Source organism: Equus quagga, chromosome 6 (genome assembly GCF_021613505.1).
Source record: "Equus quagga isolate Etosha38 chromosome 6, UCLA_HA_Equagga_1.0, whole genome shotgun sequence".
NCBI lineage: Eukaryota > Metazoa > Chordata > Mammalia > Perissodactyla > Equidae > Equus > Equus quagga.
Window position 1 is genome coordinate 80,289,975 of NC_060272.1, and position 15,647 is coordinate 80,305,621.

The window sequence follows — 15,647 nt, forward strand, 5'->3', positions numbered from 1 at the left end:
TCTCTAGTACAGAAATGACATCTAGCCCTGACTGTGACAAAGGGCAGAGAGGCAGCCCTTGAAGGTGCTGATCACTAGAGGGGGAGTTAAGAGGTAGTGCACTTGGGATGACCATTGAGACCTAAAAATCTGAAGCAAGCAGACAGGAACCTTTTACAAGGGTAAGAAAAACAAAACTTGTGATCTCTCATTGGCAGATTTGATGCCTCTCCCCCCCCCCCATTCATCCATTTTCTGTCCTCAAAAGGAGCTGTCTTCTTTTCTCCCTTAGGATTTCACTTTTGGCTTGCTTCCCCAGCTGTCTTCATTACCACACAATGCACCTACCGTGAGAGTAACTTTATTTTAATGAGATTTAGTTGATAATTAAATACTGAAAATAAGTAAACATGTTGGGAAATGAGTCTTAGACACATGTGATATGTTTAATTCCTCCATGAACAGGGAAAAATATTTGTTGATAAGTGTAGAAGTGCTTTGGTCTCTTAATGTACAATAGGTGCTTAATTATTCTTCATTCTCCAGGAAGTTCATTAATATGGCACCTTTGAGCCATAGTAGTGTCGTGTAATTAATGTTTATGATGCTGTACTCAGATCCTTACAGGGCTTCCAAATTAAGGAGCAGTTAAACTGTTTGGTGTCTTTTAATGATGAAAATATCTTAACTGAATTTTAGTTCTTTGAAAGCTGGTAATTTTAGGTAGGTGAAAACCAGAATATTTGATTTCCGGTAATACCTCTAACCATGCTGCATAATTTATTTTTATGTCTTTCTTAAGTGTTTGAATGGTAAATTAGTAAGAACACACCTGCTTTTAAAAATTTGTCTTTCTATTTCATAAGTCTAAAGTGGAAAAAGATTACAAAACAATACATATGGGTTAATAGTGACATTATTAATAATGTTTAACTATACATTTAAAAACTGGAAAGCTGTAAACAAATGGTACAGAAATAACCTCTGGATAGTAGGATTGTGGGCAATTTTTTCTTTGTGCTTTTCTTACTTTCTAGTTTTTCTGAGATGAAGATATTTTTGTAGGAAGAAAAAGTTAAAAAATATAATAAGAATGCAGTTTGTTTAATTTTCTTATATTAAGACTGTACTTTCTTTTCTGGGTGAATTTGTACTTCATTAGTGTGGAAGTTTTCTGTTGCAGAGGAATGTCTTTATTGCTACATCTCAAAAGCAGTCCTGTCCTACTGAGGGCTCCTTGTTTGTCTGATGAAGGTTGTAGCTAAATAAAACTTACTTTTAAAATCCTTCCTTTTTCTGAGCAGTAGTAGCCTCAAAAAGGCTCTCCCCTTTTGTTGCTCCTACTCCTTTCCTTCAGTCGTTTTTTCATATTTGGACCATAAAACACAACGCATGTAATCTTAGGAAATGTTTATTTCACATAAAAATAAAGCTTTATTGTGAGTATGTGTTTCAATCATTAATTTAGTTGTGTTACTAAAAATCTGAATATGATCGTAGTTAAAAAAATACGCCATTTTGTGGTGAATATAGTTTGGCACTAAAAAATAATTTGTGGCAAGTTGTAAATTACTTGTACAAAACTATTGTAGATCATTTATTTGTAAGAATGATAAGTTTGTGTTGAATGGATGCGTCTGGGTTCTTTTTAGCTTGCATGGTTTCATATAAATTGTGCGTGAATTCTGTTTCTAATAGATTGGTTGTCTCATCTGAAATTCTCAGATTAATTTCCTTTTTTAGTAAGACATTTTCTTAAACAGTTAGGTATCTGTTCACAGTGTTCTGTTTACTGAAGTCTTATTTAGAAAGGATAGGAGAAAAGGAAAAAATTATGGGATACTAGAAATCGTTTTTAGAATCATAGTATCTTGTAATACGTCATGTTAGATCCTTGCGAGTTAGCTTTTCTCTTTGAATTTCATTAATTTGAAGTTAATACCTAATTTCCCCACCAAAGCCTAGCTGTATTTAAAACCTGTGCTCATAGTTGATCCCAATGTTAGTTAAATGTATCCGTGAAGTTTTGATTGCTGGCACTTTCATTATTAATCACCACTTTAAAAGAAAGCCATTTTTTTAAACTACAATTTTGTTAACTTAAAAATGAAGGGATTGTACTTGATGAGTTTCTAAGATCCCTTTAAACTGTAAAATGAAGTGAATATGTGATAAACTGTTTTGTTTCTAAGAGGATTTTTAGTGCCTGGTTTCTCAGACCAAATTCTTTCCTCCATGTGCTTGGGGCCATGCAAAGGTAGTTACACTTGTGAACTTCTCTTGAAGATTTGTGAAAGAGGGGGCATTTTTATATTTAAACAAATGTATATTTTTAAGTAAAATTACAAAGAGAGAGAGAGAGTGTGTGTGTGTGTGTGTGTGTGTTTAAGCTAAACCAGGCGTATTCAGAGTACTCTTCTCTCTGTTGAAGGCAGCTTGGTCTATACCCTCAGATCCCTGAGGGAATTTACGTGTATTCTTTGTTGTCAGGGCTTCCTGATGTGGGAAAATCTGAGAAACTGCTTTAACGTGTGGACTAGTGTGCCATCCATAAATATTAATTATACAATGATGCTTATTTTAGTTGAGATTGAGGCAAATAGGAATTTAATTCTTGTTTACATCTTTTAGAGGGAAATTTTGGATGTATACAAAAATGGACAAATAGTGTATTGGTCACCCATGGTTACATCATTCAGCTTCAGCAAATATCAGCTCATGCCAATCTTTAGGAATTTAATTTTATGTCTATTTGCTAAGATTTGCCAAGATAAGCATATGTAAGGTCAAGGTACTGACATCAGAAGCATTTCTGAACAAAGATGTTGCAGTTGGTGGGTGGGTACGACTGTGTTCAGCTGTTGTATAAGCTTGCATAAATAGTATCATCGTGACTTTAATCTTTCGGTTGTTCAGAGGTAGTGTGCATATTTCTGTTCAACCCCTGGAAACTTGCCAAAATAATTTGTATCCCCTCCATCCTTGGCACCTTGACTCTAAATAGTCTGTGAATAAAAGCAATGAGTTGATATTAGGAGCCTTTTGGATAGAGCTGCTGAGAAGGAAAATCTTCATTTTCAGTTTAAAAAACTTTTGAAGTACTACCTGGTTAATATTTTGGAGACTATAAAATATGTTCAGCTTTTTGTCTGTTTAAAAATACATTTTACAGGCATCAGAACACAGAGTTACACAGACCTGGGTTCACATTTCAACTGGCCTTAATTACTTACCCTCTCTGAATTTCACTTCTTTCTAATGTAAAATGGGAGCATAGATTGTTGTGTGAATTAAATGAAATAATACATTCAGTATTGATTATCTTAGAATATTATTTGCACTCTGTGATTGAGTAGGAGTATGTCCTGAGTTCAAGTCCTAGATGGGTTCGTATAACTGGGGTTGAGGAGGTACTGTTAACAATTACTAGGCCACTTAGAAAGGAGAGCTAATCTTTATTTTATTGTTTCTGATTTTCTGACTGGTAGGTGTAAGATGTAAATGTATAATGAAAGATCTAAAGATAGAAAATGTTTCATTATGTTTGAATAACTATTGTATTGAAACGAAGCATTGGAAAGAATAATGACTCAGTTATTTCTTATCAAATAATTACAGCAAACTCTGGCCTGTTCTATTCTAACTGCACTATTGAGTGAATTTTCAAGTTCAAGTAAAACTAGCAACATTGGACTGAGTATGGAATTCCATGGTAACTGCAAAAGAGTTTTTCAGGTATGTATATTTTTGTTCTTATGTTGTAATCATTAGATTGTTCACTTTTTACTCAGTTTGTTCCTAATGGAGTGAGAACACTTATTTTATCCAGTTGAATAATATCCTGTACTTTAAGATTTCTGTTGTGATTTCCTAAGATATAGTAAAGTGATAGGTTTAGTGAAAATAATTGACAATTTAAGATTACTTGTTTAATTCTAGTCTTTAAACAAAGCAAAAAGGAAATACTACTATAAAGATCCTTAGTTTATTTTCTTATTGTGTTTAGATAGAACTAATTCAATTGGTGGGACTCTACTGGCCTTAAAAATAGTCCTGGCAGAATGCCAAAGAGGGCTGTGTTTTTAAAATGTTATTGCAGATGGTGTGGACTCTTTGTCTCGTATGTATTGTTTGGCTTTAAAGTAAAGTTACATGAAGGCGTTAGTTTAAATCCGACGGCTCTGCACTAAAGCCGCAGACCGCTCCAGCTCTGAAATAGTCGTCAAAGACTCACTTCTCTGCAGAGGAGCATGTATATTACAGGAAATGTATTCAAACTGGTGTCACTTGAAAGCGTACTGTGATCTAAATTATGAGCAGGCCTAAAAATGGAAAATGTTCTTAAAGAAATAGTGTTTTCCACTGGAAAATTTAAGGTTTTTGTTTGTTTTGTTTTATGGTTCTAAAAGGGAAGAACATTTTGAATAATGTTTGCTTTTGATGCAAAACTATTTGTGATTTATTTGCTATAGGAAGAAGATCTTCGTCAAATCTTCGTATTAACTGTCGAAGTTCTGCAGGAGTTCAGCAGGCGGGAGAACCTCAGTGCTCAGATGTCCTCAGTATTCCAGCGTTACCTTGCACTCGCCAATCAAGTCTTGAGCTGGAACTTTCTTCCTCCAAATTATATCCTTTTAACAACTGGAATTCATTTGTGGTAATTTTCATAGATGACTTAATTATGGCTGAAAGTGCTTTCTGTCTGCAGGTTTGTAAAACATGTTGAAAGAAAATGTGTTTTAGAAATGGAATTTATTTTGTGTTATACTACAATGCACTGGACTACTTCGAAGATTTAAAATTTCATTTACGATTTTGTAGAAGAGGGTTGAGTAAATGGAAGCATGTGGTAGATAACGAGGCTCTTGCTAACTGAGTGGCAGTATTCCTTAGGAAGGAAAAGGAAAACGGTGGGAGGTGCATATTTATCAAAAAACTGAATCATTTTCTCCTTGTAACATGTAATTACATGGGATTTTTTGACTCACTTTCCTTCAGGCTGCTTTGGTGTTCTCAAATTTGATCTTCAAGGCTGATGATATTGTTTCAAGTGTAGATAATAAGGTAGAAATAAGTTTATTCTTTGAAGACTTTTCCCAATGTAAAAATAGGAAAATTTTATTTCTAGCAAATTGTTTATTAGTAATACAAAATAAGTTTGAGTGGGTTATATTATAGATAACATTTTTTTTCATTTACTAAAGTGGAGAAATTTGTATGTTAGAAAGCAGTTCCTTAAAGTTTATGATTTGCTCTTCTAGAACATTTGCTGTCTATTGATAGATTGAAAGCAATAATATATAGTGGCTACCCATTCGCATCATAGTTGAGTCAGACAAGTCTAGGTTCAAGGCTTGGCTGATCTTAGGTGAATTACTTAACCTCTCCGAGTCTCAGTTTTTTCAAATGTAAAATGCGGATATGGATTGTTGAGTGAATTAAGTGAGGCAGTACATTTAAAACACTCAGCAGTTAGCTACTATTTATTGAGCTCTTAGTAGTCTCTTTGAATAAAGTTCATCAGCTAGCTAGCTGTTTAGTGCTTTTTTTTGGATCTGATACACTCTTTGTGGTATAGGAAATTTAACCCATTCTGGATGTCTTTAATGAATCCTTTCTTGGGAGCCTGGGAGAGGAGGGCATCTATTTAGGACGAGAAGAGGGATGGTAGGCACACAGCAAGTAGATATTCAGCTATGTCAGAGATTGAGGATGAGACTCATCCCGTTTCCAACAGTGCCAAGAGCTGCTGCATTCATGTACAGAGATATTAGCTAATTATCTGTGGCTGGTAAAATTGTGGGACTCTAACGGGGTCGAGTGTAACTTTTACTTCTATTGTCAAGCTAATACTTTAATGTAATAGAAAATTAACGATAAAACGCTGTCTAGGGTAGTGCGTCCCTGACTCAAACCCTGAGTTCTCCAGTTTTCTCTCCCAGAAGCAACCATGGTGAGCTGCGGCTTTGAGGCAAAGCTTACAGTGAGGTTAATCACTTTCTCCTTTTATCCCTAGTCTCGAGTCATCTTTCTCCTGATCAGTTTTATATCTTGAATATCTTCTTGCTTGTTAAGAGGTACATATTTTCTTAGGTTTGCTTCTTAAAAAATTTCTCTTTTGAGTGTTGCAATGTAATTTTTGCTCCAGTTTTTGTTAGTAAAAAAGAAGATGTTGAAAATCTTTAAGACAGATTTGAAAAGTAACAGGCCGTATGGAGCTATCAAAACATTAATTACATATGTAAGGAAAATCAGTGAAAGTTACACTGCAAATATTGTAGCCAATTTTAAAGTCTCTGTTTTAAGGGAAAATGTAGTTGGCTAAAGAGTGACTATTTTGTAAGAGGAAACAGTGCTCTGGGAGTTTGGAAACAAAGTTTGTCTAAGGATACACAAACATAAAATATTTTTATAAAGTATTTAGATAAAGCTTTGGAAAACCTGTCATCTAAAAATGATAAACACTACTACAGTGTTGCCAAAGGAAATAATTCCTTGTTTAAAGAAAAGTGGAGGGGCTGGGCCTGGTGACATGGTGGTTAAGTTTGCGTGCTCTGCTTCGGTAGCCTGGAGTTCGCTGATTCAGATTCTAGGCCTGCACCTAGCACTGCTCCTGAAGCCATGCTGAAGTGGCATGCCACGTAGAAGAAGTAGAATGACCTACACCTAGGATATACAACTATGTACTGGGGCTTTGGGGAGTGGGGAGAAAAAAGAGGAAGATTGGCAACAGATGTTAGCTCGGGGCCAATCTTCACACACACAAAAAAGAATAAAGAAAAATAGATTTTGATCTTGACTTTATGGCTTATAAAGAAGTTCTTATGTTACTGTAGATGTTTATGTAATAGCCACTTGTTGGCTAACTGAACTAGAGTTAAGTATTCCTTTAATTGGATTAGCTTTAAATGTAGGAGAAAGAACATGGCAATGGAATTAAACTGAGCTACATTTTCAGTGCTGATTAAGGAAGTTAGTTTCAAGGAACCCAATTCTGACCAAATTTCTAGTTTTGGCAATTATTTGGAGATCTATTCAGTCAGTGGGGGAGGAATTGAATAATAATTGTTTAGCTTTGTACTTTGAAGAGGATCTTATGATCAAATTTAACTTAGTTAATATATATTAAGCTGCTGTCTTTTTAGAAAATGATTTGTCTTTTAGGATAGACAGACAAATAGCAAGTAGACCTTGTAGAAATGTGTATTTTATATCAAATATATTTGATCATGTAGATGGTATCAAGTTAAATTATCAATATTAATCCCTATTCATAATTTTTCGTAATCTGCTTTCTTGTTTGTATCTTTTATTTTGATGTTGTTTTATTTTTTATTTTTTTTTTTTTATTTTTTTTTTTGAGGAAGATTAGCCTTGAGCTAACATCTGCAGTCCTCCTCTTTTTTTGCTGAGGAAGATGGGCCCTGAGCTAAAAATCCCTGCCCATCTTCCTCTACTTTATCCGTGGGACGCCTACCACAGCATGGTTTGACAAGTGGTGTGTAGGTCCGTACCGGGGATCCAAACTGGTGAACCCCAGGCCGCCGAAGCAGAATGTGCGAACTTAACTGCTGTGCCACTGGGCCAGCCCCTTTGATGTCATTTTAAACATCCAGAAATACTACAAGAGTGATTGAAAGAATTGCCATATGCCCTTTACCAAGATTCACTAACTGTTAACATTTTGTCCCATTTATTATTCTCTCTCTCTCTCTCTCTCAACACATGCACCTATGTATGTGTGTTTGTATACGTATGACTTAAAATACATTTCCTTCCTGAACCATTTGAGAGCAGTTGCAGACATTATGCCTGTTTACTTCTGAATATTTCATCACGTTTTCCTGTGATGAAGAATTTTGAAATTGCACTGTGATTCTCATAGGAGACTGTCTTCCAAAACCGTAGTACAGTTTTCAAAATCAAGAAATTTAATGTTGATCCAATATCGTTACCAAATTATAGTCCATATGCAAATGTTGTCAGTTGTCTCAATTATATGCTTTGTAGCTATTTTCAGTACATTGTATGCAGTTGTCCTAAGTCGTCTTTGATCTAGAACAGTTCTTCAACTTTTCTTTATCTTTCACAAACCTGACGATTTTGAAGTGTGTAGGTCAATTACTTCTTTAAATGTCCCTCAGTTTGGGTCTCTTTGATGTTTCCTCATGATTAGATTCAGTTTATTCCCTTTTTTTGTAAGAATACTATAATGGTGACATTGTGTCCTCCTCAGTACTTTATGTCAGACAGCACATAATGCTAATATATCATATTTAGGGGAGTATTCACTTCTATCATTTGGTTAAGGTGGCGTCTGCCAAGTTTCTCCAGTATAAAGTTGCCGTTTCTTTTTGTAATAAGTGATTTCTGGTGTTATACTTTAAGGCTATAAATATCCTGTTCCTTCTAAAAGTTTCAACCATTAGTTTTAGCATCCGTTGGTGATTCTTGCCTGAATCAGTTATTATGATGATAGTTAGAAATTGGTGATTTTCTAATTCCGTCATTTCCCTTTGTGTTTATTTGCTGGCATTCTGCCATGAAGAAGAGATTTTCCCTTCTTCCTCATTTATTTATTTATTTATTTATCTCAATATTGACTCAGGGATTCTTATTCTTTGGAATGGATTATAATCTATTGCTGTCACTATTTATTTTGATGCCCAAATTGTTCTAGCTGTGGTCCCTGCCAACTAACTTCTGTGTCCTTTTGATTTGTCCCACTATTCTAAGTTTTAACTGAAATAAGTAAGGCTTAAATGTTTAGGAATGAATGGTTTATTTTAGATGCTCTATGAAGAGTCCACTCTAATTATTTAAAAGTTTTCTTTTAAATGTTTACAAATTTTAAAAATTGAGCCCCCTGAAAGGTAATCTCTGCACAGAAGCACTTTATCTCTGCCTATTCTCAAGGTAATTTTCATTGCAGTGATGATTGGCCATTTTTTATAACAGCTTTATTGAGATGTATTTCACTTAGCACATTATCCAGCCATTGAAAGTATATAGTTCAGTGGTTTTTAGTGCAACGATCCAGACTTGTGCAGCATTACTGTCATTAATTTTAGAACATTTTTATAACCCCGAGAAAGGCCCTGTATCTATTAGCAGTCATTCCCCATTTCCCCCAAACTCCCCAGCCTGTGGCAATCACTAATCTCCTTTCTGTCTCTATGTTATGTACCTATGCTGGACATTTCATATAAATAGAATCATATAATTTTCAGTCTCTTGTGACTGGCTTTGTTACTTATAGCCTCATGTTTTCAAGATGCATCCAGGTTGTAGCATGCACCAGCGCTTTATTCCTTTTTATTGCCATTTAATGTTCTTTCGTAAGGATATGTTACGTTTTTATTTATCTGTTGATCTCTTGCTTGACAATTGGGTTGTTTCAACTTTTTGACTATGAATGAATAATGCTGCTGTGAACATTCATGTATAAGTTTTTGTGTGGACTTAACATGTTCATTTCTCTTGGATATACTTAGGAGTAGAATTGCTGGATCATATGGAAACTCTATGTTTAACCTTTTGAGGAACTGCCAAGCTGTTGTCCAAAGTGGCTGTACCATTTTACATTTTCACCAGCGTTATATAAGGGTTCCAGTTTCTCCACGTCCTAGCCAACACTTGCCGTCTTTTCTTTATAACCTTCCTGTTTGTATAAAGTATTGTCTCATTGTGCTTTTGATTTGCATTACCCTAATAGCTAATGTACTAAACATCTTTTTGTGTGGTTATGGGACATTTGTGTATCTTCTTTGGAGAAACGTCTATTCAAATCTTTTTGTCCGTTTTTTAATTGTGTTATTTGTCTGTTTAAAATTGAGTTGTAACAGTCCTTTACATATTCCGGATACAAGTCCCTTAGCAGATACATGATTTTCAAATATTTCTTCCTTTTCTGTGAGTTTTATTTTTATTTTTTTATGGTGACCTTTGAAGCACAGAAAGTTTTAATTTTGATGATGTCCAGTTTATCTAGTTTTTCTTTTATCATATATCAGAAACCATTGCCTGATCCATGTTTATGAAGATTTGTAAGTATGTGTTTTTTTAAGACTCGCTTTTTACATGTACTTGTATTGAAGTCTTTGATCCGCTTTGAGTTAATTTTTGTATATGATATGAGGTAGTGATCCAACTTCATTCTTTTGCATGTGGATATCCAGTTATCCCAGCAGATAACTGACTGTTGATCAGGAAGGTAGAAGAGGCTAGTGGAGTAGGAAGTACCTGGGATAGTATCATGGTGGTAAATGATTGCTGTCTCTGTTAAGATGTAATTTAGTTGGCCTTACATCAGTTTTTAATTTGGAATGTAAATGGATTGATAGAAGGAGAAATTGTTCATATGAATCAGTAATCTGTAAAGTTAAATATGCATGCTTAGCCTACCAATTTTGTATTTAGGACGTATTACATAAATATTTGTTGGTAAATGAAAAGGTGTGATTGTAGACCAAAATGTATATTAGGTTGCCTAAAAGGAAAATTTGAGGCTTTAGCTGCTGAAGCTTTTAGAAATTTCTTATAGAGAAGTATATGAATTGTGACTATAAAAATGTTATTTGGAGAACCAATTGAAGCTGACTCAACAGTGGAGCTAGGATTTGCAAAGAGAGGTATTGACAAAAGAATATATGGGTTGACCATTTAGATGTTTATTAATATTTAAGCCTATTAACACTCATATTTAATAACTTGTTTTGCAGTGATCTTAGGTCAAGATTTATGTGCATACAGAGTTTCACTAAAGACATCATAGCTCTACAGCAGTGGTTCTCAGTAAGGAGTTATTGTGCACACTTGGGACATTTGGCAATGTCTGGGGACATTTTTGGTTTTCACAAGTAGGGGAGCACTACTGGCAACTAGCTGGTGGAGGCCTGGAATACAGTTAAACATCCAACAATGCATAGGACAGCCGCCACAACAAGCAGTTATTGTGCCCAAAATGTCAGTAGTCATCCACACAAAAACTTGTACATGAATGTTCATAGCAGTATTATTCATAATTGGCAAAAACTGGAAACAACCCAAGTGTCCATCAACTGATGAATGGACAGATGTAGTTTACCCATATAACAGAATATTGTTCATCAATAAAAAGGAATGCTATTACTGATACATGCTAGAACTTGGATAAACTTTGGAAATATTATATACACTAAGTGGAAGAAGCCATCCACAAAAGACCACATATTGTATGATTTCGTTTATATGAAATGTTCAGAGTAGGCAAATCTGTGGAGCTAGAAAGATTAGTGGTTATCTAGGGCTGGGGTGATTGAGAAGAAATAACAGGTGATGGCTTAAGTGTGTGGGATTTCTTTTTGGGGTGATGAGAATGTTGTAAAATTATATCATGGTGATCGTTATATAACTGAGTATACTGAAAACCTTTGAGTCGTACACTCAATGAGTGAGTAAATTGTGTAGTATGTGAATTAAGTCTCAATAAAGCCTTTAAAAATAGCAGTCATGCCAAGGGTTAGAAATCTTACTCAACAGGTCAACTGCCCACTGTCAATGGAATGTTATGTTGTAGAGAGAAATTGAGGGTGAAGATGAAGTTTTGGGAGATACTCCTATGATGGTGTCATTGAAGTAAAGGGAGTGAGAGAGAGCATTCACAGCGAAGCAAAGAAGACCAATGTCAGGACCTTTAGCTACAACAATATTAAGAACCAGGGAGAAGCAAAAGAGATTGAACAGGCCAGTTTAGACAAGTGGAGGGGAGAACCAGGCAAGGAGTCTTTGGAAGCAAAGATAGAGTGTTTCAAAGAGTAAAGGTAGTAGACATAGTCTGGTACTGATGAGTAAGATGTAAATTGAAAATAGGCCATTGGATATCAGTTAGGACATAGATAATCATATAGAGTTCTGTTCAGGTGAGTGACGGGGTAGAGGAAAGCACAAAAGCCATACTTAGTGTTTGAGTAGTGATTGGTAATTGATGAAGTAGAAAGTGAAATGTAGCTATTTCGTGGAGCGTGGACTGTGAGAGATCGAGGGAGTGGGAGTTTGGGCCAAGTGAATCTTTGGTTTGGCTTTGTATTTGAAGCTTTGTAGAGATGAACCTGTTTATTGCCCAAGGTGGGGAAGTCAGAATTTAGGGGAAAAAATGCAATATTGTAGTGTTAGCTAGGCCAAAGATGTAGCTGTTGAGACAGCCCAGGATGCAGTTAAGGTAGTGAAGAAGATAGTAAGCTTTAGGAAGTACGGGGTGTCTGCCTTCAAGATCCAGGTTTCTTAGCTATTAAGTGCTGGTTTGGTCAGCTTTGTCCAAGTTTGTTCAAAAGTAGAGGAACAAAGTGTTAGAAATCAGCATCTGATGGAATTTTAAAACGTGTTTGTGTGTATGTATAGCCATTGTGAAGTCTTTTCTTTAGTCCTCTCTTCTTTGAGTTTTTCCCCCAATGATTTTCTCTCTATTTGTGCTTAGTATTGTACACTTTTAAAAAGAAAGTAGGTTTCTAAAGTCATTAATCATTGTATGAAGTACCTTACACATTATCCTTCTAGGGATGTTTCTGCTTTACAAAGAAGGTGTCCAGGGAAACTAGTAAGAATTTTTGACTTTGGGCCATTGGAAGAAAAGGTTATTTTGGGAATAGTCCCTTCAGTCTTGGGTCATAGTTGATTGTGCTGAATTGTATTTTACCTAGATAATATTTTTCAAAATATTTTTTAAAAGATTTTATTTGGTAGTTCCCATATCTATTCTGTGTTCCCTGTCCCTCCCATCTTGCCATGATAGCCCACTAATACCAGCTATAGTTATTATTATTCTACTGTATAAATAGATAACTATCGTAGATGGGAGGACCTCTGGCTGTAGGAGAAAGTTAACGAAACTGCTTTTCTGTTGTTGACCAGCAGGTGGTTGGAGAGCAAACGAGGGAAAGCCCACTAAGTTGTTTGCTACTGCCTGAGCAGTGCTGTGCAGTTTTATTTTCTCTTTCTAAGCCTACAGATTTCTCACTTACTACTTCATATGGTTTAAATCAGTGCAGGAGCAGGGAGGAATGGATTGAGCATTAGAAAAAGGTCTCCCTAAGAGGAAACTTGCTTTCACACTTTTTAACTCTCTTATTCAATTGCTTAGCAATTTAAGACCATAGGCAACTTGGAAACTGAACCTTGTATGCCAGCAGCAGCAGCGTCTTGGTGCTCCTCACCTTTGGCTAAGTTTTATCATCTATGCAGATGTCTGTTTGGGCAAGCCTGACTTAATTATTTTAAACACAGTCTTTCGCGCTAGAAAATGATTTCTTAAAAGTTATTTAGATACTGATGAACAGATATTTCCATTGAATTTTTAATTCTGTGAACCTGTCTAGGTTATTTCAGTTCAATAAATTCTTAATGAATGCCACTTCTCACAAGGCAGTCCTGGACTGTGTTACAAAGCTTAGAGTTTAAGATTGCATTATTTGGAAAATGATATTGCTGGGAAAATAATAAGAGAGCTGCCCTCTGAATTACATGTTTTTCTCCTGTATTAGGTTTGAGTGAGAGGTAAATGCTTGAGACATTATATAGAGAGTTTTGGTTTATTAATACCTAAATTGAATTATTGAAGGCCTTCTATATATTTTAATTTTGACAGTAGGATTCTTTTTGTTAGAAAGCTGTGATTTAGAGGATTAAGACCTTGTGGGTTTAATCCTTTTATGGGTTAAATAAACTTTGCTTTTGCCGTGGGTGGAACTGTACTGCCTACCCTGGTCAGCTGTCTTTACCAGATTTTGGTCATTATTTGCATTGGGGAAAAGTGTTTGTCTGTGTGAATCTGTTACCTTTAATTCAAAGTCACTGTTCTACTGACACTGGGCAGGTAGCGTGATCTTTATATATAAAGATTATGTAACTGCTCACCCTAAACAGTTCTTCTGAGAGATCCCAGCGGTCAGTGTAACTGTGTGGCTTCACAACTCAGCAAGAATTAGATTTTTATTTCCTTTAAAGAGGGAACTATGCCTTTTTTCTTCACGTCTGCTTTGGTGACTAGCCCTATACTAGAGTTGATAAGTAACCAATATGTTAGAATGGAATACAAAAAGAGAGCTTGATAGCCTGCAGGTTCTCTCACCTAGTCACCACACGGTCACCCACACCTAAATGTGTAGTATTTAACTGAATAAAAGTAACGGAACTGTAGTCTAATTGGGGTAAATATTACTTAACGTCACCTTTTGAATATTTTATCTTAAATTCTCTGTTTTTAAAAAATCTACTTTGGATAAGTACAGTCATGCGTTGCTTAATGACGGCGATACATTTGTTAGGTGATTTCGTCGTTGTGTGAACATCATAGCGTGTACTTACACAAACCCAGATGGTACAGCCTACTACACACCTAGGCTGTATGTTACTAATCTTGTGGGACCACTGTTGTATACACAGTCCATCGTTGACAAAACATTGTTATGTGGTACATGACTAAATATTCTTCTTTATACATCAGATTAACTTCACAAAGAAGAAAGAAGTGGGGAATTATCAGAAGACTGATTAAGATTTTGAACTCACTTTTATAATAAGTCATCTAAAATGCCTACTTAATACATTGTCTTATGCTTTTTCACTAAAACAACAGTTATCTTAATTAATAATTCATGTTCAGAAACTTACGTTTGGCATTGATAAAGATGCGTGAACATAGCATAAATTTTGAGGCTCAAGAAATATTATTTTCTTTTTTTAAAAAAAGCATTGAGATATAATTTACATACCATATAAGTCACACATTTAAAATGTACAATATTTGTTTTTAATTTATTCACAGATTTATGCAACCATCACCACCATCAATTTTAGGGAATATTCATCACCCCAAAAAGAAACCACACACCTTTTAGCAGTCACACTCCCCCATTCCCCCCCCTTCATCCTCCTCCGTGGCAACTACTAATCTACTTTCTATCTGAATAGTTTTGCCTATTCTGGATGTTTTAGTTAAATGCGGTCGTACAATATGTGGGATTTGTCCCATGCTGCTTTCACATGGCATACTTTCAAGGTTTTATTTATGTTGTAGCATGTGTCAGTACTTCATTCCTTCTTATTGCCAAATAATATTCCATTTTGTGGATATACCATATTTTATTTCTCTGTTCATCTGCTCATCAGTTGATGGTCATTAGAGTTTTTCCATTTCTTGAAAACAGTATTCAGTATAGAATAATGCTGCTATGAACATTTGTGTACAAGTTTTTACATGGGTATTTGTTTCCATTTCTCTTTGGTGTATACCTGGGAGTCAAATTGCTGGTCATGTGGTAACTCTACATTTAACATTTTGAGGAATTCCCAGAGTGTTTTCCAAAGCGACTGCGCTATTTTACATTGACATTGCCGTATATGAAGTTCCATTTTATCTGTGTCCTCACCAACACTTGTTATCTTTTTGTTTATAGCCATCCTATTTCATATGAGGTGTTATCTCAGTGTGGCTTAGATTTGCATTACCCTAATGGAAATGCCATTGAGCATCTTTTCATGTGGTTATTGGCCATTTGTGTATCTTCTTTATAAAAATATCTATTCAGATCCTTTGTCTATTTTTAAATTGAATTGTCTTTTTAAAATTTTTGAGTTGTATGAATTCTGATGTACTATAAATATATAAAGCAAATCCCTTAGCAGATATATGA

General features: G+C 35.2%; 1 protein-coding gene across 2 annotated transcripts in view; it reads left to right on the top strand.

The window, feature by feature from the left end:
* The window catches only part of XPO4 (exportin 4), a 121,522-nt gene that overhangs the window by 45,843 nt on the left and 60,032 nt on the right, over positions 1-15,647 (top strand). For both annotated transcript variants that reach the window (XM_046664990.1, XM_046664991.1), the window contains 2 exons: positions 3,598-3,714; positions 4,452-4,605. In XM_046664990.1, the coding sequence (XP_046520946.1) occupies positions 3,598-3,714; positions 4,452-4,605 (271 nt within the window). The remainder of the gene's footprint in view (positions 1-3,597; positions 3,715-4,451; positions 4,606-15,647) is intronic.